The 26704-nt window shown below is 40.2% G+C and overlaps 1 protein-coding gene across 1 annotated transcript in view; it reads left to right on the top strand.

Moving 5' to 3' along the window:
• The window catches only part of adarb2 (adenosine deaminase RNA specific B2 (inactive)), a 217568-nt gene extending 191444 nt beyond the window's left edge, over positions 1-26124 (top strand). The window contains exons 7-12 of the mRNA XM_007559866.2: positions 4705-4856; positions 6209-6377; positions 11975-12156; positions 17384-17568; positions 21948-24192; positions 25580-26124. Coding sequence (XP_007559928.2) covers positions 4705-4856; positions 6209-6377; positions 11975-12156; positions 17384-17568; positions 21948-22127 — 868 coding nt within the window. The 3' untranslated portion in view covers positions 22128-24192; positions 25580-26124. The remainder of the gene's footprint in view (positions 1-4704; positions 4857-6208; positions 6378-11974; positions 12157-17383; positions 17569-21947; positions 24193-25579) is intronic.
• Positions 26125-26704: the final 580 nt, after the last annotated feature.

Raw genomic sequence — 26704 nt, 5'->3', positions numbered from 1 at the left:
TGCTTTTAGCTTAAGTGTAAATAAAGAAAATAATTTTATCATTTGAAATGTGTAGCTTATGCAGGTTTGACATATTTGCAGTCTGAGTCTTGTTCATGGATTCAACATATTAAGGTATCAAAATTCATCACATTCAAAGCATAAGCTTAAAATGATGAGAAAGATAAGAATAATCAGTAAGTAATACTAATAGTATTTACAATATAGGGATGAAAATAAGTCAGGTTAAAGTAAAATGGCAGAGATAAAATAATTTGAGTCAGTCACAACAGCTAATGACTTCCCTTGAGTCTAATTATCCCGTATTTATTGACTTTTGGCCTCATTTAACCAGTGTTAAATTTCCAGATAGTTAAAACAGAGCAGTTAGTCCTTTGACAATAAACTTTTTTTATACATAATAAGGTCATTACATCTGATACATAAAAATCTAGTGTTTATTGTTGTCAGACAAAAATACAGTTTTAAATGTTTTTGGTTTATTTATTTTAGCTTTATGGGTACAACACTCTAGTAAAGCAGTAAAAACTGTAGTGGTTTCAGATTAATGGCATCTTCACCCATGGAGTTTGTTTACTTTGGTCAGTCAGTTGATGAGTTTGTTAACTATAACTTTATCTCGTAGTTAAGTTTCTTTTCAGTCAGAGAAAAGTCCAAACAAACCAAAACCTGTCACTCCAAGCTACACCAGAACGTTCAGTCGTTTATCGGTCTCATGTCAGATGCTAAGTAGTGAGCTAGTAGAAAACACTGAGTATTTATTCCAATCATTATTGTGTTTCTGGACACTATTTCTGGTTTAAAAAAAAAAAAAGGAAAAAAAAAAGGAATTATTTGGATTATTTGTCCCCACACACACTTCTTGATTTCAAAAATCCTATGCGACTTGAACATCTTTATTGCCAAAAAAAGCAGATCCATTTCTGCATTAGAAATGGAATAATCTAAACGTTAGAGCAGTTTACCTTGGCCACTTCACGTTGGGCTAGATTTTGTGAATGTTTCAAACATGCCCCTTTATGCCTATTTGCACTTTATCATCAGAAGGAAGTAGTACAGAAAACCGTGTTCAGCTTGCTGCTGTTTCTAAATGCCTGCTCAAAACCTTAAACAGGATAAAGCAGCTGCAGAAAAGTGAACGGAGAAACGAGTCACTGAAAATCTTTTGCCATCGGTTTTAGTTTGCGACGAGCCTCCCGTAGTTTGAACATGCATCGCATTATGTTTTACGTGACGCTTAATAACATCACATCTTGTTAGTTATGACCCCCTGCTGCAGCCAAAACGCGCTAACTCCTCTATAACAAGCTCCATGGAAACAGCAGCGCTTTGTTCACGAGAGACTTTTCAATAATCAACAGGCCATATGTCTGCTGTTCTCTATATAAGCACACGGTCACACTCAGCTAACTCAGCTAAGCCTGTCTTTGTTTCTGCTCTTTTCTATACAGTATCATCCAGAACTAGTCAGGCCCCATATTTTTTTATCACATCTTATCACGTTAAGCCCACAAACTTCAATGTATTTCATAGAAATATGAAGTGATGGACCAACACAAGGTAGTTCATTAATAAACATGGGTCTAGAAAGTATTTGCTACATACAAATGCTCATCTATCCTCTTCAGATTTTTATGAAACCAGATTAGCTGTTACTTGTTGGGGTTTCACCTGAAATATAAAAGTTTGAAGTCGTAACATGAACAAATTGGAAAATGTGTAAAAAGCATTAAAGTTTCTGCAGTTCACTTAGCATCGTCGAGCCTTACCAGTTCCAAGATGGTGGCTTTGATGAATTTCGACTTTTACCAGAGTCCACTTTATAAGAATATATTAGTTCCCTGTTCTCCCCGGGGAACTCAGCTGGAATGCTGATGTATCAGATTAGTGGATGGAAGTCTAGATCGCTGAATGTCATATTTGCATACACAACACTGACTTTTTGTCTTAGGACAATGCAAGATGGCAGCTACAGAGACTTTGCAGCTGAGTAAAATGGCTAATGTGGAAGATAATTTATAATGAAATGACCAAACAAAATGCCACGACTGCCACATTCACACCCAGTGAAAGGACATCGGTGGCGGAGGAGAGGTTATATAAAGAGGAACATTCGTGCTTTGCATTATGAATGCCATGGCCTACTTTGTAAAACAGAGGAAAAGTTGATTTATTTGTTATGTATAACCCAGACCTTAAGAAAACACTTTTTGAAATGTCTGACTTATGTGTCTTGGATTAGGATTTATGATTGTGTTAGACTGATTATGCCTAATTTTAGGTCTAGAAAATGTCAGATCTATTTGTTAAGTACACAATACGTTTTCTTGGGTAGTGCAGCATAGAAAAATGGCCAAGTAAAATTTTAACTAACTTTAAAGGTAAGGTGTGATCAGATTTTGTCAGTTTTGCACCACATTAAAATACCCATTCAATAAATTTGATTTATGTTTAAAAGTCTTTATTTCTGTTAATTATGAAGATATTCCACTTACAGTTAACAAAAAACATCACATTTAAAATTATATTACATCAGAGCAGCAAAAAATTAATTTTGAAATGTAACTTAAATGAAAAGTATGCTTAACACCTGTTTAAAGGTTTTCAATTTTCAAAAGGCATTTTCTAATCTGACAAATAAGCCTAATTGAAACACATATTCCAAATAATTGAAAATCAAAATATTCTGCACCCTTTCATAATAAGCTAATTATGAGATTTCCTGAACTAACAGTGTGTTTGCAGTAATCTGTAAAAATCTGCTGCATCAGGATTTTTATCAATGTGCTAAAGGTTACTGTAGGAAACAATGAAGATGAAAACAATACTCTCAGTTATAGCTGTAGTTTACATAGCAGGAGTCAAACTAGCTAAATGATCTCCAACCTCCATTTCTTTTAAATAAACCAAAATGTCTCCATGCTTACAGAGTGTTGCTAACGTTAGCCTGCTCTAGCTAGCCATATGCTGATGTCTACAAATCCTCTCATAGCAGTTTGACATGTATTTATTACCACAGCTAAAAAGCTGCAAATTTACTTCATCACATTAGCTTTAATGTTGCTGGAAGCACATAAACTGAGCCGTGCTGCTCGTCAGCAGCATTAGCCAACAGCTGTGCGTCATTCAGCTCCCAGTCTGTCCAATCAAAATTAAAACGTTCTTAGCGTGAGCCTTCAGCAGTTAGCTTAATTATTCCAACACCAGGTAATGCGTTCAGTGTGCGGCAGGTTCTGTCAACACGACTGGCAGAGAAGTGGAAGCTACACAGGTGAGACAAAGCCTAGAGGTTTCTTTTCGCTCTCTGTGAGCTGCTAATATCCGCGTTTGGGAGTGTTCTTGTAGTTTAGTGCTGAGAAGGTGATTTATTTTTATTTTTTTTTCCCATTTGGGAATGCCCACTTTCTACTACATGCAAGTTAAAAAGTAAAATTATTTCTGTAACCTTTTTTTGTATTACAAATTGCTTTTAGTTTTTTGAGGCTTTTTTTTTACATTCTGCCTTTCTTATTTTCTTTTAAAAATGTATTCAAAATCATAATTTTTACTTTCAGTGATATAATTATGATATAAAAAAACCCTCAGTTATGAGTTGCAAAGTCATAGTTACCACTATCAACATCATAATTATGAGAATTTGAGTTTGAATTTCAATATTGCATCATACCAAGTGTCTTCTTTTTTTTTCCTGCTGTTTGAAGTCGTGGAAAGGGGCGTTCATACTTCACTGTCCCAAGGATACATAATTAACTACATAAACAAACATGAAACAAAATATGTAGCTTTTCTTTATGCATTTTAAGGTTGCCAAAGTCAAGCTAGCATAAATGACCTACTTTCTACTCCCATATATTTCTGGACATTGTGGATAGATAAAAGTTCTACGCGTTTGTCATACATTGTCACATAGTGTCCAATTAAATTGTGTATATCTAGGAGTTCAGTGGCCTAAAGAACGATTGGTCCACATCTGTAAACAACTGCGCTCTTCAGCAGAAAAATCTAAATTTGCACATGAGGTGTTCAGACCAAGTTTAGCAGTACAAATAAGAGGACCTTAAAGGGAGCCCTGTGGGATTCCTTTATGTACAGTAAAATAAAACTGAACAAGGAAAATGTATAAAGCGATGAAACCCATTACTAAGTAAAATGTTTCCTCAGAGCCCCAATTTTAGGAATCTGTGATCACTACCAAAAAAAAGACGGTGAACTGTGATGCTAAATGTTTTTATTTATCAATTTCAACTGTTTTCTTGTTTCATTCACAACATAGTGGTATTTCAATACTTTTTTTTATTGAATATTTTGATATTACAGGACTAAAAATCCTTCTATGCTACTTTTGAAACTAAACTTACTGATTATTTGAACAATTATAAATCAGTATTGTCCCTTTTGTTGGGTTTTAACGTTTGATACATTATTGATCTAATGGATCACAGTGTGATGATTTTGAAAGTATGCAGTGTGAACCTGAGTAATGTTCAGGATTTTGACATGAGTGAAATAGGCTGCGGTCAGACTGTGAGCCAGTGTCCATCCCTCTCTCTCTGCTTCTCTTCATCATTTTAGAGGGGGAAAAAAGTGGAAATCTATTTCCTATTCTGTGATGAATAGTGCCACCTTTCTCATCAGTCTTCCTCACTATTATTGCTTTTCTCATTCTCTCTTTTTTTTTTTTCTTTTTTTTTTTGGTTCCTGAAGTAAAAGGCTGGAGGACTGGGAGGAGTCGATATTCGTCCGCCACAAAGAGCAGTGCTACAGGTTGAGAGACAACGTCCACTTCCACATGTACATCAGCACTTCGCCATGTGGGGACGGGAGGCTAAACTCGCCTTATGAAATTACAAGCGATCGTAAGAAGACATTCATTCATTCATTACACCATAGTATGAAAGATAAAAGCTTATTCTTATTTACTGAACATGAATTGTTAATTCATTAAGATAACTTTGTAGGGATGCACAATATTGGATTTTTGGTTGATATCCGATATGCCAATATACTAAAACTCATTTGGCCAATAACCGATACCAATACCGATATTTTTTTTTTTTTCCTGTACCTATTCACTGAAACTATATGGTTTTCTCTACTGTGGATTTAAAATGCTACATTATCTTTGACAATTTAGCCTGCTACCAAATGCTAAAGGCTGAAAATGATGCAACACTTTCAACTTGCATTATGTTTAATGCAGAGTTTATTCATGACATTTGCTTTCTCTAAGACAATGACAACACTCAAACCATGCAAATGTTGTGCTGCAGGCCTCATTGTCACTGGTTTGTCATAAAAAATTACCTTTTTATATCGGTGAGTTTCTTTGATGGAATGTCCAATATTAAATTTTACAGCTAGTGTCAGCCAATACAGACACTATGTTGATAATATCGTACATCCCTATAATTTTGGTTTGTTCTGCAAATTTAGAAACATAATCTTGACTGTTTTTCATCTTTCCTCACACATAGCTGCGACCGACCCCGTTAGTATCCTCCACATGGAGAAATATTCAGGAAACTCGTACAGAGAGAAAGAGAGAGTGAAGACTCTACCATCATCAGAGAAGCCTTGGAAATATTAGGCATTAAACCTCATAAATGTTCTGCAGTGTGCTCACAGAGATTATGAAATTTCAGGACACCTTTGACCGACTGTTCTTAAAACGTTTCAGAGCCGGAAGCTACCGGCTTAATTTTTAGTCTCTGTCGGATCATAGGAACAGCTACGTAGCAAGAGAGGAAAACGACGGGAGAAACTGTGCTTTAAGCCCTAAGAAATGTGAGGCTATTAAAACATGAAGAGAAATTCTCTTGCGCACATTTCAGTAACATTTTTTTTTCCACAGAGACGTAGTTTCTGAGTCACAGATCTAAGAACTAGTAAGTAAAACTAAAGTACATGATTTCAGAGCAAATCCTGAAGGATGCAGATAAAAAGATCACTGATCGGACCTCAAAAATATGAGCAACTCTCACCAGTTCATCACTAACGTTCTCTTCCTTTTATATTTTCAAGTACTTTGGACCTTTACTAACAGTACAAGAACCCAAATAGGTCCCTTAGCTTTGCACACTCCCGTGAAGAGACATTGCATCTCAAAGATAAAACGACAAGACCATTTGATTAAACAACTTCCCCCCCGGCCCCCTCATTCAGACAGAGCCTACTTAAACAGACCTGTTCTCATTTCCCTCCTTTCAAGTACACAGCAGCAGACACCTTATGAGGAAGCATCGAAGCCACCTGCGGACCAAAATCGAGTCTGGCGAAGGGACGGTTCCTTTGCGATGCCGAGGGCCCGTCCAGACATGGGACAGCATTCTACAGGGGGAGCAGCTCATCACCATGTCCTGCACAGACAAGATCACCAGGTCAGTGCTGTCACATGACCCATCTGGGGTTAAAGCTTTAGACTGAGTAGCATTGCTCTGATCTAACAGGACCAGAATCTGAATCCCTGACTAACTTCATTACTTTAGGTCTGCTGTCTGTGATCTTATGTCAGCTGCACATACAGTGAGTTGTGCAGCTGCATTATTTATTTTTTTTATTCACTGCTACTCTTTTGCACTGCTTTCAAAACAGTATTATAGTCTATGCACGCTACTTTGTTGATCTTGCGAAGGTTGGGGTTTTTTCTTTCCTCTTTTCCTCTGTTAAAAGGATCCTAGCAAAGTAATGGAGACACAGACAGGAAGCTGATGCAGCTTCCTGTCTGTGTCATGTGACCTGCTTTGTATGCTGTTGGTGCAGAAGACGGAGCAGCTGAAGCATTAGATTTTTAGGGTGCATTCACACTAGCCCCGTTTAGTCCGGTTTAATCAAACTCTAGCTTGTTTTCTCAGAAACTCCGGTTCATGTGAGGAGATGTGAATGTGTAATCAATCTCTGATGCAGACCAGCAAAGCAAACTCTGTCCCACCAACAAACCTCTGTCTTGGCTTGGTCAAAGTGAACTCTGGTGCTGCTCGAATACATATGTGAATGCAAGTGGACCGGAGACCACTCCAAAAGCAGGAAGTGAACTATAGCACAGAGCATTATAGGTAAAGGAAACCAAAACAAATGTGCAAGTGTAGTGCTTTTACCAAAGACAAAAGAGAAATCCTACGTCTGCTAAAGTCTGATGCTATTCCGTTTTTGTTTAAATTTTGTGAAGTTTTCATGTCTTTTGTATCAGAAGGGCTTGGTGCACTTCAAGTGAGGGTGTGGAACAGCTTTTTTTCACAGAAAAGGACACAAAAAAACACTTTAGCATCATTTTACTGAGCATTTACCATTGTAGCATATACAGTTCTAACTGGCTACCCAGATTGCCGCTCATTCTTTTCGGCCATGTCAAAAAATTCTTCTGCATAAGCACCATAACTCCCACACTCTGTCATGTGCAACACTACTCCAGAATCGATACAACCGTGAATGAGATCTCGGCGATGACCCAGTGATATTAGAACTCAATCTTTACTGTCTGCTGAAGATTCAATCACCTCGGCATTCCAGATCCTTGAAACTGAAAGCTTATTATTAGCTTTCAGAGTAGCTAAAGTCAAGCTTGATCTATTCTGATTAATTCAGCTAATAATTACATGAACAGGAGAGGACACTAACATTTTCATTTGTTCCTAAATAAAATAAAAAAAAGAATAACACAAAAAAAATGAGATGTTGAAATCACAACAAAAGTGACGTAACCTGTCCTGATGCAGCAGAACACTGTACAGTCCACAGCCTCGGCCCCCCGCCCCACCCCGCACACACACACTCTCATGTACTATGGATGGAGATGACAGGACTACACAATCCACAGAGTTTAATGCAACTGCAATCAAATGATTATCCTGTAATTCTGATTAAATGTAGTATTAGTTTTTCTGCAATTAAAAGATAATGAGTTTTCTAGCTCAAACATGAAATTCAATTTATTAACTATTGATTCAGCTCAGCAGAGGAGATACAAAAACATCTTCTACAGGAAATTCTTATTTCTGAGTTTTAAGGCCTCATTTCTATTTTGTATGCACTTTTTTCAGTGAATCTAGAGAAAAGTTTACTTATAAATAAAAGTGGTAATATTGGCATGTGCAATACTGCTCTGCTTACTTCTATCCATTTTAACTTATTTTATAAAAATCTAATTTTCTATTTGCGATTATTTTTACTCACTGGGGCAGATTTCTATATATATAAAGAAAGAGAACCTTCAGCATTCAATCACCCGAGAAATTTCTGGTGTGCTTAAGTAAAGAAAGGTAAACTGAGTGGAGGAAAGGTTAACTTTATTAGAAGATTACCTTCTTCATGAAGAGCAGAGATTTAGCAGAATGAGGCCTTTTAAAACGGGCTTTCTGAAAGCCGAGCCGAGACTTGTCTGATATTTACCTAATCCATTTCTCTGCGCATGTGTCCAGGAAGCATGCTAGTCTAGGTAGTGCTTGTATTGATTTCCCATATGTGTCTGAATTTGGTAATCCTATTCTAATGAATGAGTGCGTTAATCGTGGCTGTGCTGTCATCTTTAAATCTGTAGTGTTGACTCTTTACTTGCCATCATGCTGGTCAAAGACTTGGCCACTATATTCTAACAAGTAGCTCACTCAAACATAATTTTTTGTGGACTGTTTTTGCTTAGTCGCTTCTTAAATGCTTACAATGAGTAACATTTTTAAATGGACAAGCTGCATATTGTTTATAGCTGCAATAAAGCATCAGTGATTGACTACGGCTCATTTACAGTCACTCGCATATGCAGAGTTTGATCATTTCTGAGGCTACAGTCTATATTTGATGTGATGAAACACACAGTTAGAGGTGCTAACTGATTTATTAAGATGCATTCAGAGATGCATGAGTAGATATATTCATAATAACCCCCAATAATCTGACAACTTTGTTCAAACTAATACTTTTACTTTTATTAGTTTATTAATCCCTGAACGGATTGGCACTAAGATGCATTAAAGATCTGCTGCTGTTGCATCAACCTTCCAGACCAATCAGGTCTTCTGGTTCTGCTCTGCAAAACCAGAACCAAACATGGAGAAGCAGCATTCAGCTTCTATGCACCACAAATCTGGAACAAACTTCCGGAAAACTGCAAAACAGCTGAAACACTGAGAGCCTTTAAATCAAGGTTAAAAACCCAGTTTAGTCGCTTTAGACTTATAACTAGAACATCGATCAATATATTTAATGTATATTTGTTTGAGAATAGCATTTGACAAATTGTAAAGTTTATTGCCTCTTTTACAACTGTTTACTGTTATGTTTTTATGATGTGAAGCATTTTAAACTGCCTTGTTGATTAAATGAACAAATAAACTTGACTGTTTGAATTAGGTACAAAATCAATATGCTAAAGGGAAATTAGTGGGATGAATCTACTGCATGTCCCATAACCTGCAATGAGCATCTTGGTAATTTGTTGAAAAACAAACCCACAGGATGATTCTGGCACCACCGTGTGGAAATGGGCTGTGCAGGTTCGTCATATAATGTCTTTTGATCCATGCAACTATTTTGACTCAACGTTATCGATTAGGTGACTTCTGAACTGGCTGCTCTAGGTTTTTATTTAGGGGTATCAATTCTTGCCATAGATGCACAAAGATTTTTATTTGTTAAACAACTTGAAAATGAGGTATCAATTTTTCTTGTACATTTCAAGTATGCCAAACCAAACAAAGTTGGTTTGTGGACTTGGAAACTTCCACAAACTTGGAAGTTTGTGGTTTTGCAATGCGACAAGAAGCAAAAAAGTTTTACTGGGCATAATTACTTTCTCGACTCACTGTAAAAGTGCATCTAGAAAACTAAGGTTTGCATCCCCGCCGGCAGGGAGCTTACACAGCCAGGCTGTGGTTGTTTTATTTTTTTTTCTGAATTGTCTGAAATCTGTTTTTTCTAAGTTTCTCTGCCAAGACGTGGCCTCTTCATGAGCTGAAACCATGAATTTAGCTTCGTAAGCATCTCGCTGTGCCAACCGAGCCATACAGAACGACAGCTGAGCTGCAGCGGTGTGTGTGTGCGTGTGTGTGACAGTGAGAAAGGACTGGTGGAACCATGCAGAGAAACTGAGCAAAATGATGCAGAAGATGGTTAGGAGTGGAGGTGAACGCCTCTCCTGTGTCGCTGCTGTTAATTTGACCAATTTGATTTAGTTGGCCGGGGTAAGGGACGGTGTGATTAAATCTACCCAGGTCACCAAAAAGGGTGAAAGCAATTACTTTACAAAAAAACAGAGTGAGTGACGAGAGGCGGAGGGGACATCCTGCCTTTCATCCCTGCCTTCGCCCTCCTCCCTGCCTGGTGAAGACGGCAGACATGCTCCCTTTGCTCTGCAGCTTCCGCCTCCTCTTCTTTTTTTCTTTTTTCTTTTAATCGCTGTAAATGATCAGTGGTTGCTGTTAAAGTGAGTGGGTCACTGAGGGCCGGTTTATCAAGGTCAGGCGAGGAGGGCGGAACTGAGAGCAGCTTAGAGCCGCGCGCTCCGGCTCTCTGCTGCAATCTGGAAGTGATCCCCCCTTTCCCCCTCCTTTGGATACTCTTTTTGTCCTCTGTCCCGCTCATTGCGCAACCTCCCATTACTTTTTATTTTATTTCCTCACTCCCTTTTACTTCCCGCACTTTATTATAGTTATTCCAGCTTCGACCAGAGGGGACATTAGAGATCCCGCTCGCTCATCGTAAACATCCCCGACGACCAAAAAAAAAAGAAACACAAGCTCTCGCCGCCTCGGCCGCTTTTGTTTTCTTAAGCGGTGCCCACCGAAGACACTTTTGCAAATATTTGATTTGAAGGTGACAGCTGGATTTAATTGAGGGGCCTAAATGGCTTTCATATAACGATGATGTTCTCAATTTCACTGCGGTTTTATGCAGATGAACACATTACTTTAATGGCTCGGCATTTACTGGAGGAGGGAGAGGAGGGGATACAGAGAGGGGAGGAAGAAGGTCTCTTCCCCAGCCAGATGGCTGTCTTTTCTTGCATGAGATTAGAAGATGTCTCAGATTCACGGTGATGCATTCGGAGTGAATTAATATTTCAGCCCAAACTTCTTCTTCTTTTTTTTTTTCTTTTTTTTTAGCATCATCAGAGCACTTAGGATGAGTATGTGTTGGCGTTTCGAACAAAGCGCCTCTTTTTTTTTTTTCCTTTTTTTTCCCGTTTTGAGAGGGAAAGGCAGATCTTAGCGACAGATTGCAGGTAAAGCGGATGCAGACTCTCAGCCGCTTAGCGATTTTCCCAGAAAGCCGTTGATGTTAATTGACTGCTTGGAAAGCAAAAGCAGCTGTAATGAGTGATTATTAAGCCGGCGAGTGCCGGGGAGGGAGAGGAGGGGAAAAAGACAAGCGGGGCACCGTAATTGCATCACGAAAAAAAAGGAGGCATTGATTAACAAAAAGAACGATGTAAAGAAATTAGCCGCATAACGTCGGGAGCTCAGGTAAAACAGCAGACCTCCTCTACCCCGATAAATGGCGGGAATGGTAATAAACACGGTAATTATCATTTTCCATCCTCAAATTAGCATCTGCTGGTTAAATGGGAGAGGGTTTCCACGGTAGGTGGCACGCGACCAGCTGGCTGTGGAGTTAGCCGTGTCGCGCGTGAGGCTTCCTGAACAAAACTGAAGGTGATTGGCCCTTGCGCAGAGCAATCGACGGCGGCGCTCCTGCAGTGCATTAACCTCCGTGGCACTGATGAATGCACACATGGTAATGTGTTGTTCCATGTATTGAGTGCTGATGTACTGACCTTTGGCTGTGTTGTTCTTGGCGATGATGGTTTGGGGACGTGTGTTTTTATGTGCCCAACCAGTGGCTGTGATTCATCACGTCCCACATCGAGATAATGATCAAATTGTCTCTCCCTGTCATCGACGAGCTCACAGCTGTCGGTCTGTTTTCCGTCATTCAGTCCCGTCTCCTCATCTGACGCCTCGTCTTGCTTTTCTCCTTCTCTCAGGTGGAACATCTTGGGCCTGCAGGGGGCGCTGCTGAGCCACTTTGTGGAGCCGGTGTACCTGCAGAGCATCACTGTGGGAAGCCTGCGCCACACGGGTCATCTGGGCAGAGTTCTGACCCAGCGGCAGGAGCGCCTGGGCCCTCTGCCCGCCACATACAGACGCAGCCAGCCTCTGCTAAGTGGTACGGCTAATTATTATTCGACCTCTGTTTAAAAGGCGGCTACCCTACATGGTTACATCTGTGCCAAAGGTACAGATGTAGCAATCTGTATTTGCAAAATGTACAGATTTGGCAAGAAAAATGCATGATGCATTTTACTACTTGCAAAGATCTCACGTCCTATACTCCCCATGAGGTTGTTTACAGCGAAAGGAATATCTGGTAACCTTCATCGCATTGCATACGTCGCCACCAAACATTAGCGATTGGGTACAATCTGATCAAATGGTTTGAAACTTTAACAGAGTCCACTGCTCCATCTGTATGAAGCAAAGCATAGAACAGCCAGGCTATGTAAAACCAGAAACATTGATTTTCTGCTTTACTTTTATAAAAACATTAGATATATAAGCTAAAAACAACCCAAAATGCCTGTAACAGGAAACTAAAGTTTGATCATGTGACTTGAACACTTCTGTTGTTTCTCAATATTTATGCCACCATGGTGTGCTAATGACAAAGTGGAGAAAGAAATCCAAAACAAAAATCTGCTGCTTTGTTTCTCTGATCGTTACTCCTCATTGTTCTCAGACCAAGCTACTACTGGAACATGCTAATCTGGTAACTGGGTGGGACTGAGGAGGACGGGGGCTTCAGAGCACCAACAGGGATTTAAAGAGTCTGTAATCGTATCATTAGTTACTTATTCAACAAAACCAAAGATGTTGCATTGAAGGTTTCTTTTTTTTTTGGAAATTTAGACTGTCACTGATGCTAGTATGTAAAGACTGATCTGTCATTGACGTAGCTAGCTAGGTATCACTTTGGTAGTTTGTCACCTGAATGCTAATTTTATTAGCAGTATATGGCTGCTTCAAGATGGTTATTTCATCGGTTCAGCACAACAAAAACATTTAGTCTATTACTGCAAATATATTTCCCAATAATCCCTTTTTATCACCTTTTTAATAAGAAATACACCTGAATAGACTAAACATTGCTTTTGGCGCATGGCGGCTCAGTGTAACATAATAGTTGTCAAGCACAACCTTTATAATTCAGCACCTGCTCAGATCCACAATATTCTGTCTTAATAAACTATCATCAGCTTCCTGCTCCCAGCCTGAAGATTCTGACATGTATACAAGAATCTTCACGAAAAGTATGACTCATCTTCAAGGCAAGCGCTCCACATCAGATCATTTCTTACACCCGACCCACAAACGCTTCACAAACTCGTGTTCCACTGCCGCTCCACACTGTCATTGTTCCAAGCCTGAAAAGCAACAGCTTAGATGTCGTCTGGCAAGTCAGCGTCCCGGGCTCCGCCGAGACCCGAGGCTTCTGTTTGTGGGAAAGATGAATGCTGGCAGAGGATCTGAATGACACCCAACTTGTAGCGACGGCGTCAGCCATCACTTCAGATCTAGGCCAGTCGGCGAGGTGGCGTGGCAGACGAGCAGAGAGATGTAGGGCAACATTTGGTTTCTGGGGGATCATTGATAAGAACAAAGGCAGCGAGAGTCGCAAACAGGGAAACACTTTAAATCATGTCAGACTCTGTATGAATAAGAAGCGAGCTCTACTGTTCCCTTTCCCCATCTATACCTGTATCGGCCGTCTTTACTTGAAAGGAAGAGAATAGACGTTTCTCGATCGATAGTTTGAATTTAAACTAGTCGCTTAAGAAAAGTTAAAGAAAACCTAATGAAGGCAAATTAATACAAGTGGGTAATAAAAATGAGACGAACGTTTTTTTTTTATACATCGTGTACAAGGTTTGTGTTAGCCTCTTTGGGAAGTGCTGCTGTTTCGTTGGGTCCTCTCCCCGTTTGACACGTCTTAAAACGATTCTGTTCTCCTTGTGTCTGGATCTGTCAGATCTCCGCACCTCCTGTGCTTTGAGTGGCAAAAGCCTATTGAAGAGCACAAGGGTGAGGGAAGGGAAGGAGATGGACAGACAGGGGAGACGGGCCTACACCAAATCGATGCAATCAGACCTCTATCAGTCAGCCATTCAATCTGAAGGGAGCCCCGGACAGCGACAGGTGGGAGGACGGAAAAGAAGGGAAGACGGCTGTTTGCTTGCATTCAGATGTCCACACACCTCAACCTTCCTCTGCTCTCCTCCGTCACCCCAACGCTGACTCTGATGAAACATTGACTCTGATGAGTCCACTCCCTCCCCCTGCTTTATTTAAAAGCACGGCCCCCAGAGGAACGTCCAGGAGATCGCCAGGGCCGCTCTTATCGCAAACAGCCAAAGCAGCTCCACCTGAACCCCGAGGGCTAAACTCCCAAACACATCGATAGACCGACCGGCTTGTCCTTGACTGTTCAACACACACAAACCGGGACTTTGTTGTTGTTGTTTTTTTTTTTTTAGAATAAAGGGAACCAAAGCAGCAGCATTATTAACGATTATTCAGTTATTAATGTTTGATTCAGATTGTTGGAGCTGGACTCGCTTTAGTACGTTTTGATAGAAAACGGGGCTTATTGGGGGAAAACATCAGAAGACTTTTGAACTTTCTCGCTTTAGGAGGAAATGAAAACATCGCTTAAAATCAATTACTCATTAAATTCTAATGTCATCTAAGTAGCAGCACAGAGGCTACATGGATTTTTGCTTTTCTTTTTACTTTCATTAAAGGGCGAGCCTCCATCAAAGTCCGCTTCAAACAATCAATCAGAAAAAAAATTCAAGTTTCTGCTGCTCCCGGTGTTTCCCTGAAGGCGTGTAGTGGCCCTTTAACTTTATCACCTTGAGAAAAATTCTTATTCCTTACCTGGATCTTAACATACTCATTGAAAATCTACAGTTTCTATCAAACCTGTTGCTTCAAACACACCAAGCTGCTACCTGTAGTATCAAATATAAAGCCACCTGCACGGTTTAAAAAAAAAAAATCCTATATGCAGATGCTCCCATTGAGCTTCTCTCACTCTGCCAAGCATCTTCCCAGTGGAGACATTGATCAAGTCTTCATTGAAGGGAAAAATCAAATTGGCTATTACAGAAACACAGGAGTCAAGGCCATTGAATGGATGAAATGAGCCGTGAATGGAGCGAGAGGGAAGGCAAGAAGGCACGATGGATAGGGGGCTCTTTTGTTCAAAGAGGTGCATCTGCACAAGAGAGGAGAACGATGGGTAATAAGAGACTCAGGATTGTTCCTGTGGCAGGTGATTCATCCAGCTCCGTGGAGCGGAGGAAAAAGAAGAGGTGAGGCCGGTGAATGGAAGACGAGCGTGGAAATGGGGAATGGGGGGAGGATGATCCGCAGGCGTGTGCTGAGGCATTGTAGTTCCGGTTTTGTGTTATAACAAGCCGCCTGTCAGATGATGAGATCAGAGGCATTTGTTGCCAAGCCGTTAAAGAAACCGGCTGCGGAAAGAGGTCCACCTTAACACAGCGTGTTACAATAAATAACTGGGTTGGAAATCAAACTGAAATCCTCACAGCTGTCCCTTTGTAAAGACGGTACATGGACGGGCATAATGTGAAAGGCCACAAGGCGCCGAGCGTCTAATGTTGATGCTGCGAGGGATTGTGGGAGAGCATATTTCTGGTATTCTCTCGGGGTTTTTTTTCTTTCTCTCTCACTCGTTTGCCGTAGGAGAAAGGAAAGAAGCAGTCAAGATGTTATTCAGAAAACATCCAGAGAATGTCTTAATGTATTCAAAATGAAGCCCTTAAAATGTCTTAGATTAATTTAAAGAAATGTAAGTTGGCCTTAAATATGTTTGTCCTGCTATGACAAAATTTAAGACATGATTATTTAATCTAGTGTATTGTCCTAGGCTATATTTATTTTTCTGTTAGGCAAAAGTTTAAATCGCACACTTCCGCCTCTCTAGAGTTCATTGCATTCTGTTACTTAAGGTGGTTTCGGCTTTTGGTGACTAGCTGCTAATACACCTAACTAGCTAGTGCTAGCTTTGTTTTGAGGCCATCATGGTTAAGTGCTAGTGCCAACTACAGTCTAGACATGGGGCATGCAACAGGCAATGACTGAATAAAGCATGTTAATGTAAGGAAATCTCTCATTACCATCTTAGGAAGGTTTTAAAAGTCTTAAATTGGAGTTGGTGAAACCTGCAGAAACCCTGATCTGGGTCTGATGGTCAGTCTGTCTGCGGTGAGACAGTCTGAGATTCTTCTCCTCCTGAACCAGAAAATAATTTTGGCATAAACAAAATAACATATTCTCCTATAAAACACAATAAAAGTTATAATAGTTTGATATACATTTCAGCTATCTCTAGCTACCACATTAACTTTGATTTATCTTGACTTAGCTCTTGACAGAACAACCAAATTATTTAGTATGAACAAGAAAAATAATACTTTAGCCGTCGGCTCTGAGTTACAGCCTTACAACACGCTCAGCTAAAAGGAAGGAGGAACAAATCTCTGGAACATTAATCTGTCCTGTTTTCCCTCTCTTGGCGAGGCGACCGGTTTTGTTTCTTGTTAGTAGTCGGCCATGTTTCATCCAGCCCACAAGCTGCCATATGTCAACGCAGAACTCTATTTGCTTGGAGCTAGGTACTGAAAATTGACTTAATTTGCATGTGTTGTACATCTTCTATACATCTCCAGAATGTTGTTTTTAGTTTTTACTTGGAAATGAAATACCTGCATAGTAATTAAAACTAATGAATAGATTTCAGATCTGTTGCTCCTTCTCTTGGCTGGAAGCTCGTTCCCTCCTGTTCTCTGCCTGTGCTTTGCTGGAGAGATTAATTATTTCAGAGAACCCGGTGATGGTCCAGTGTAGGTGTAGCAGCTGATATTTCTGAATGGAGCTAATATTTACAGCAGAGCCAGCATATCTGCAGCAACACGAGAGCAGACAAGCTGTCTTCCAAAGGCAAGAACACATGGAGGACTTGATTGATAGCCCTCCCTCTTTTTTTCTTCTTTTTTTTCCCCCCAACCTTTTCTCTCTCTCTGGGGGTGTATCAAAGCTCCACGGTAACAGCCACACCGTTTAACACTCGGGTCCACTTTTTGCAGTGCTGCAAAACTTAACATGAGCCGTTAGCCTCAGGCAGAGAGAAGCAAGGTGGAGGAAGGTTAAACCGAACAACAGAGTGGAGGTTTGAGCGGCTGCTAAATTTGACTTGGAAGTTTCTATTTTCTTTTTTTTCGTGGATGTTTTCCCACGGTAAATACACATATGGATCATATGTCAGGTCATGACAGTCAAGTCTTCTTATTAAAGTTTTTTTATCCCCACAGGGCTGAGCAACATTGAGTTCCAGCAGCAGCAGGGGAAGGCCACGTGCGTGAGCATCAACTGGACCCTGGGCGACGCGCAGCCGGAGGTGGTCAACACGGCGACGGGACGCCGACGGGATTCAGGGACGCCATCACGCATCTGCAAGCACGCCCTGTTCACCCGCTGGAATCGACTGTATCGAAAGGTGAGGGATCACCTTCAAGACAGCAGGCCAGCAGACGGGATGCTTCGCTTTAATTTACTCTGATGCGGACCAAAAGCGCACATTCTGGTTTGTCTACAAACAAAGCTGGATCTGTGTTCGGTTGAAGTGAACGCTGATGCAGTTCGAATGCTTTCATGACTGCTAACCGGACTGGAGCTAACTATGGTGCAGGGTATTCTGGGTAAACACAACCACAACAACCACGAGTTGGAGAAATTGCTCATGGTCTTTTTAGCAACAACAAAATAGAAATATTACAACCGCCAAGATCTGAAACCTCCATTTTTCTTCACATTTTATGAAGAAAGAAGTTTCTTCTTCTGAGGTTTTTTGTTTTATTACTTACAATGAGAGATGATTTAATTTATAACATTTTAAAATTATCTTGTTATAAGTGAAATAATCTTCCAGTTAAACTGTTATTGTACTACTGACTTAACAATTCCCTATATCTTGCTAAAAAGTTACTTGTAAATTAATTCAGTTTTGTTTCAAGTGTACTATAATATTTGCACAAGAAACAAGACAAAAAATACTTTAAGATTTTGTTTCTGCAGTGAACATCCTCAAACTCCCCTCAGGACCTGCTGAAGGGCTTTGAGTTGCTCATTCTGAGTTCAACAGAACATTGAGAACTAAAGTTTAGAGGAAACTAGTTTAAAGCTGCGTCCAAAGAAACACTGAACGCACCGTGCCTTGCAGGAGGAGTCGTAGCTTTAAACTTCTCCAATGTTCAAAAGATTTCGTACCAAGTTTCCTATTTATCCTTTCACACACATCAGCAGCAGCTCAGCTGCTGTCCTGTATGCCTCAGTTAGCACAGTGAGATGCTTGCTAAGCTAAATCTGTGGTTTCATCTGGACAAAGAAACAGACGACATGAAATGATTTCAGAAAATACATCCACAGACTGTAGGGGTTGAATTCCTACCGGAGGCTGTTCATGTTCGGCTGGTTATGGATACATTTTTAGAGTTTTGTAACAATATTCATACTTCAGTGTACAGACTCATTCAATAAATTAGAATTTTATTGAACAGTTCCTTAATCCAGCAATCTGGATTTATTTTCTTTCAGCTGATTAAGACACAGTTTAAGATTACAATATTTTATGTTTATAACTTGCTTAAAGCTGCAGTATGTCTTTTTTACAAACGATACTTTTTTTTTTACATTTTGGTAATTTGGTCTCATGGCTGCATAACATCAGACATATAATCTGTAAAAATAAAGTTCTGCAGTCTTACTGCCATCGCTCAGTCAGAAACAGCCAATCAGAGCCGGGGGGCGTGTCTTAACGCTGCCAATCACCCTCCTGATTTAATATGCAAATTTACCAGAGAGGACATTAGTATTCTCTATTTAAAATCCTTAACCATGAAAGTTTTTAACCTGTAAATTATTATTTTGTAAACATTTCAACCTGTAAATAGTCAAGTTTATTCTAATAAACTTTAATCACCATAAAAATCTGAAAGTATCCTCCAGGTTTGAACAAACTTTACCTGAATTTGGGCTTCTGTGTGTCTACCAGCTCTGAAATGGCTCAAACAGAGTTGAATTGCTTTCTGTCCAGACTTTGACTGGGCCATTCTAGCACATTAAGCAGCTTCTGTAAGTCCAGAGCTTCTATTGCAGCTCCGGCTTTACATGTAGGATCATAATCGATCTATCATAATCAGCCTCCACCCAAGACTCAAGTCTTTTGAAGCCAGTTTTCCACTCATCCTCCCATCAAGTGATGGTGGTGGCATGATGCTGCCGTATTTCACCATGAGGATGTGAGGTAATGGTTTTCTCAGTCATCTCGTGACTTGCTTTGAACAATTACTTTTTTCTTTTCACTCTTCCATGAGGGGGACCGTTGTAGAGTTTATTAAACTAGTTGTCCTGGCAACAGATTCCCTCACCAGAACCGTGGATTCCTGCAGCTATCCATGAATCATGAATTCACATCTTCACTCTGACTCCAAGCGATTGAGGCTACTGCTAACTAACTGCTAATATATCCTTAGGAGCTAGCTAGCTATTTTTTTTTGTCTATCATTGGTAAGTGCAAATCTATTGCTAATTTATAGTCTTTTGTTTTCTGTTGCAATAAAACAGAAAATTGGGGGGGGTTATACATAATGGTCTTAAAAAGTCTGAAACTTGGCTTGATGAAACCTAAAGAAACTCTGTTTGGAGTACAGGATTAAAACCAGATACAGACTGAACAATATGAAGACATTTCTACTCGGAACAAAGTCCCACTGGTTTAAAAAGACTTTAGTTATCAGTTTAGTTTGATGTGAACTTGATGACCTTTTTGAAGAGGTTAAACGTTTGCGTCTCCATTCCTAATCTTGAACGTTCAACGGCAGTTCGTCTGTTAACTTAAACAGCCTGCAAGTAAACGAGCCGTCCGCTGAAATTCTCCAGCTTCCAGCCAGAAATCCAGAAACATTAACTACCGAGACGCTTTCCAACAATCAAAAGCAACACGTGTGTATTAAACTCCAAATCACAGCCCGCGCCGTGCCGAGAAAATGTGGAATTTCCTCTCTGCTACAGATAAATTTTGTCGTCTTGGCAACATCTGCCGTCTGCGCGGCTTATCAGAATCTGGCAGCTCGGATCTTCACCCGCCCGCACTTTCATTTCCATCCCGAAACTTTATGTAACAGACACCGCCTGCGTCGGCAAATGGCGAGCCGTTAAAGCATAATGACTATGAAACCATAATTATTTGGAGGAGTTCTGGAGGAGCCTCCCCCCTGTCCCCCACCCCCTCTAAGTGCTCCCCGCACGCCGCGCATACGGGGCCACGCTAGAGCAGTCACACTAATCTCCAAAAGAAACTTTTGCTCTCCTTGTCCTCCCTCTCCCCGCTTGTCTCTCCGCCGATCTTCACCCTCCCGCGCCCCACCCGGTCCCCCGCCGCCCCCCGCCGCCCCCCGCGACAGTTCGAATGCACAAAAAAGCACAGAGAATGTGCAATTGCTTGTGAAATTTAAATGGGGAGATTACACAGCTGTTGAAGCCCCCCACCCCACACACACATCCACCCCCTCCTATAGCCACCCAAATGCATTTGTGCCGGCTCATTCGTTTTGTTTTGCTCGCCCCTTCCCCCCCCACCCACACCACCACCCACACACCGCCCTGATTAAACCTTCTGCACCTTTTTGCCCTGACTGTACAGAGCCCAGCATCGCATTACAACTGTAAGTTTTTATTTAGATTTTTATATAATGGAGCGACTTAAAGTGCCACATTATGTACAAAAACACATCATTATTGAACTTTAGGTTAAAATCTGAAAGGTGTGGCATATATTTGTATTCCCCTTAGTCAGTACTTTCTACAACCACCTTTCCATGCAGTCGATTAGGCCTAGGTCTGGACTTTGACTGGGCCATTGCAACACACACGTGTGTTTGTGTGTGTATATATATATATATATATATATATATATATATGTGTGTGTGTGTGTATAGATCTAAGTTAATCAGAGTTGTTGTCCTGCTGAAAGCCTAACGACCCCAACCAATTAACCAATGAACATGTAGACAGAATGGGAGCTCTGGGCTCAATAAGCAGTGGTCTCAGTTTGTAGAACAGATTGGACTCACTGGGTGGACTCTAGTCTGACCCGGTTCTCCTCGTCAGCTGCAGAGTGTAGAGCTGTTTAGGAATATCCCGGTTTCTCTTCTGGACCTGTTACCCCCCTTCCCGCTCCGGCACCTTGGCCTGAACTCCAAACGGTAAATTACAGGGTTGACCCAAATTTACGCCTCACTTTTCAGATTTTCTCAAGCTTTAAAGCTGCACTTCTATGTTTTTTACATATTTGTTTTAACTGTCACTATAACCGTAGGAGACCTCCTCCTTTACCATCTGCAGAAATAAAATGGTCCCAGTGAAAAACAACAAATCAGAGCCAGGAGGAGGGTCTTAGTGCTGTCAATCAGGCGTGTGTACATGCTGCTCAACGCTGTGATAGCAGAGAAACGATTCACTGTTCCAGGAAAACCAGTAAGTTACAGGTTTGATGTAGGTGTCATCATCTTAGGGTAAGATGACGCTTCACGACATAAAAACCGTCATCAGCTTGTTCTGAGTTGCTTTTGAATCATAATAAATGGAACATTGACCAACATATCTGACGATTAATGATGGCACTTGACAGAATGGAATGTCTGTTATTGGTTTTAACAACTGTGTGACGTGTTTATGATGTTTGAACTGCTATGTTGCTGAAATGAGCTAAACAAATAAACTTGATTGGTCAGTGGTCATGCTAACTAGCTGAACACTTCAGGTATCTTTACACTTACGCCTGCCTCCCATGTGCTTCTTATCATTCTTCTCTTTCAGCTGGGGGTCCATGTCTCCAGCTTAGCAACGGACCGTCAGCCCATGTACGGCGAGGCCAAGATGGCGGCGCGTCCTTACCAGATCGCGAAGCAGCAGTGGTTCAAGTCTCTGCAGGAGACGGGCCTGGGTACCTGGGTGAAGAAGCCACCAGAGCAGGAGCAGTTCCTGCTGTCCATCTGAGCAACAACGGGTGTGTGTGTGGGTGTGTGTATGACCTTTATTTTTTTAGGGTAAGATGACGCCTCCCACAGCTTCACACCAGGAAGTGCACCCTCCAAACCCAAGATTACGAACCCCTGTATGTGACCGCGGTCTCATTCTGTTTCGCGTCGCCCTTTCATCCCGTCACTGAAGCCACCAGCAGAAGGTCATGGAGGAAAACTACAGTTGAAAAGCTGGAGTTTTTTTTTTTTTTTTTTCCTATGAACACAAACACACAAGTTTAAGCAAACACCCATCTAAATGCACCCCTCTACCTCCCCCTCCATTCCTGTCCATGGCTGTCAAGGAAAAAGGGGGTTGGGGTAACCTTGAGCAGAATGAAAGGCAGCCGCTATCTTGTCATCAGCTATTTCCGGGCCCTGAGGCTCCCGCTGAGGAGTGAAGCCACAGGGGAGAGAGAGAACGAGACAGGCTGAGAAAGGGGAAGGGAGGGGAAAAAAAAGAGGGTCCACGTCCAATTACCGGCCCTGTCAGGGTGACGGGTGATGGAGACGGAGGGACGGAGGAAAGAGAAGGACAGGGTGGTTCACCTTCTCCTCTTTTATTACTACCTCCATCCTCCTTCTCTTAATTCACCCTTTTAACTCTCCTGTGGCCTCTTCCTCCCTCTGGGGGGAGCTAAACATGACACAGCGACAGGTTAATGCACCCCTGGAGGAGGCCAGGTGTATAAATGAGATCATTACTTCCCGACTAAGAACGGAGGAGACGGACCGGAGAGTTTCTTCTTTGTAATTTTTCACCTGCTGGTTTTTCCTTGGTCTTAACAAAAGCTCAGTAGCAACATTCATTTACTCCTTGACTCTCTTTTTCTTCCCCTCAGTCTGATAACAACTTTTAGTGAATTTTTTTCCCCCCCTTTGCTTTCAGCTCCCATCATCGTCAGATCTGAGGTCTAACACCGATAGGTCACCATCCACCCCATGTAAATTATCACCTTAATGCATTTCGTCTTTGCATATTTTGTCTGTGTATCACTGTGATGTCTTTCTATTCATTATGATCATGACTGTACTGTTCTGTCAGCGTTCTCCATAAATAATAGAGCTGAAGCACTCAGACCGCCGGCAGCAGCGGGAGAGGCAGTGAGATCCGAGCAGTGACAGTGACATCTTGTGGTTTCTCTGAGTACTGCACCCTGTTTGGACCTGGTGGTTTCACTGGGACTGTGTGACAGTTGAGATGACAGTGATTTACACCAAAAACTACCTTATGTCGGGAAATGTTCACCGGTTTGACTCGCGTTTCATTATTATTTTTACCTTCATTCACTGAGATTCAAGAGAGACTTATTTTAATAAACAGTAGTTATTGTAGCAATGAAATTGGGATTTAGTAATAGGCCTATATATTTTTATAAAATTCATAGCAAGACTTGAATCTAATCTGTTTGGGCTGGACTGACCGGGTGTGGCGTGATCAGATTAAGTCACACTAACAGTAGAACCTGCATGCTCTTCAAACTCAAACAATACTTTATTGATCCCAAAGGGAAATTAGAATGTATTGTGATGAAGCTGCAAAATTACAAATAATGCGTCTTACACAGTGGCATATCGCTACTTATTTCATTTTGAATTTTTTTACATTATTATGTAATGTAATAATCACAAATAATTTTCAGGTGATTTTCAGGGGTGTTACGTGAGACGCAGCAACACAAAATTATGAAATCAAAATATTACATGTTTTAACCTTTTTACAGATAAAAATGTGAAAAAGACGACATGCATTTGTTTACATCCACTTCTTATTCTAAAGCTCCTAAATCAAATCAAATTCAATAATATGGCCTTTATGGAAGAACAGCAAAGAGCAAGCAAGGAAAGATAATCATCATTAGCTTGTACTGCTAACAGTAATTAGCATGAACCAGAGCAGTTAGCAATCACTCTGGTTTTGACTTGAACTGACACTTGGTTAAGTGAGTTGGTGTGCAGAGTCATTCTGTCTCTGTAATGCTTAAAATATTTGTTACATTCATATTTGACTTTTTTTTTTTTTTAAAGAGTTGAACATAAGAGTGATTCTATAATAGCAGATACATTTGATGTCCAGAGTCATTATTTTTGGTCTGGTATATTAAAATATTTCAATTTTTAAATGGTTTAGTAATTTATTACTCATTTTAATGGATCATAATATTTAACAAGTAAAAACATTTAAGTAAATACATTTAAAATTGTTTTATATACCTGAAAAACTAAGACTACTTGTTGTCCGAGTTGGGTACTGTCTTTTTTATTAACCTGAAAAATGATGCAAAAACCTATGTTTTATTATTCTTTGGTGAATTTGTTTTTTCTATCTTTTTTAAACTGCCTAAATTGTCAATTTAATAACATCACATTAAATTAACTCAAAATACCCTTATAAATACCTTTATTTTCAAAAAAATGTGTGTCCGAGAATTTTTGGTAACTCTGTTGCCATATGGTTTTTTCCCTGTAAATCTGTGAAATTGCCTTCTACGGCTATATAAACTCCGTAAAATTAAGTCACTTACTTTTACTGATAAGACCTCAAACACACAGAGGTCTATGTGCCATTCTCTGGGAAATATTTTAGTCTAAAAATCACAATCGTCAGGTATTATTTTCAACGTCAATCTTGTTACCAAAGTATCATGAGAAAAATACAACAGATTTTTGATCAGGGACAAGTTTATTTAATGGTTTTTAAACCATTGTCTCAGTGGTGTCGTTTTTTCAGAATTTCTACTCACAAGTGGAGTTTTTAATAAAAATGTTTGAAATTGTCAATTCTGTTACCATCAACTCTGTTACCAAATAGGGTAACAGAGTTGACAGTGACAGAGTTTTCAGTTCTAAATTATTATGGTCCTGTCAATTCTGTTACTAACACCAACTCTGTTAGGTAACAGAGTTGACATGTTTATGACATACTTTCACAAAAAAAAAAAAGGAAAACTGTTGTCCAGAGCACCATATACATTGTTGGTTGACTTCTGCTGTGATTTAGTATTACTGACCAATTTTATTTCTAAAAGAATGATGGTTTTCAATGAGTTTTAATGAAAAACGTTTGACCCTATGAGTATCTTTTGATTTTTTTAAATGTATTTTTAAGTAAAACATCTCAATTTAAAGTATTGGGGTAGTAGGACACTTGGTGTAATGGAATAAAAATATTTTAGTCTGCTAGAATTTGTTTTTTTCACTCACTGTCTATATTGTCCGTAACAGAGTTGACATAACATACCGCAAAACATATGTTTTTTCTGAGAAAAAATTATAAAATATGTAGCTAATGTTTGGCAATTACACATTTTTATTAAAGTTTAATGCCTTTTCAATAGACTAAGAAACTTTTTAAGAAATGAAAAGTTGTTTTTTTTTGTCATTTCTTGAAGTGCCAAATGTATCTCCAATTATAGAATCACTCATAAGCTGCACTTCCTCCCCAATAAAAGCTAGAAGTTTGCAAACCTTCCTGTGATTTAAAAGTAGCTGAATTTGGCCAACTTTGAACTTGGAAAAAACAGAACCAACTGGAGAAAGATTCAGCTAAGAGCAAAAAGAAGGGGACACATATCTCCAGCCACTACTTTAATTCAGACACAAAAAACTCTACTGTGGAATGGATTTTATGCAAGTACTGTCTGTCGGATCAATATGAAAGTATAGGTACAAATCTTGTTTTTTGGGCAAATGTGACATTCATTACTATCACGCTCCCTAATGTTAGCAAACACAGAGTTTCACAAATTTATTTTTGAGATAAAACATATAACGTTTGTCTGAAAACTGAGTGTATATATGTAAAAACAAATGTACAAATGATGATAATGAGAAAGGAATCTAAAAATGTCCAACTATGTAAATTGAGGTATAAGAGGAATTGCTGCTAAGGTCTGTAAATTGCACTTCAGTAACATAAAAAGTGAATGTTTGTACTGTATATGTGAATAAAACCACTAAATCTTGTAATTTTACTTTTGCCTGTCTGGTTTCTTTTTATAATATCCTTCTCCAGTATTGGTGTATTTCTACTTTGTCATGATCACCTGTCAGTGCGATAATGTGCCGACCCTGGAGAGCAGCCGGCCATTATTATAGAGGCCTCCCACTGCTGCGTCTCCCCGGGGAAATCCACGGGAAAATGGTTATCTCAGCTTGGCTCATGGCAGGTGGCGCAAAGACCAGCGGCCAAATTAGCCTGGAGGATGAAAGAGGAGCCCGGTGGAGGTACCTCGTCCCCACCTTAAGCCCCTACAGCCACGGTTAGTTCTGCCCGGCACAATAAACTCCATAATTGACAATTTGAACCAGCTTTAATCTAATGGTCGAGGGCAGAGAGGAACTCCGTGCTTTGTTCTGTCGCTATGTCGTTAGCTTGCACTGCTAACAGTAGTTAGCATGCTGTCACTCGGTGCAAGTGAGATATGAAGGCATTGCGCGCCACAACGCTGACGTATGCTGGAAGGTTCCGCCATTATCCTGGAGAATGTTTTACGGTTCTCTGTCTTTTTGTCTTAACCCAGCTCCACTACAAAAGAAAAACCCTGGACAAAT

Source organism: Poecilia formosa, unplaced genomic scaffold (genome assembly GCF_000485575.1).
Source record: "Poecilia formosa unplaced genomic scaffold, Poecilia_formosa-5.1.2 Scaffold108, whole genome shotgun sequence".
NCBI classification, from domain to species: Eukaryota; Metazoa; Chordata; class Actinopteri; order Cyprinodontiformes; family Poeciliidae; genus Poecilia; species Poecilia formosa.
Note: the sequence above shows the minus strand (reverse complement) of the source record. Positions and strands in the feature narration are given on the sequence as shown.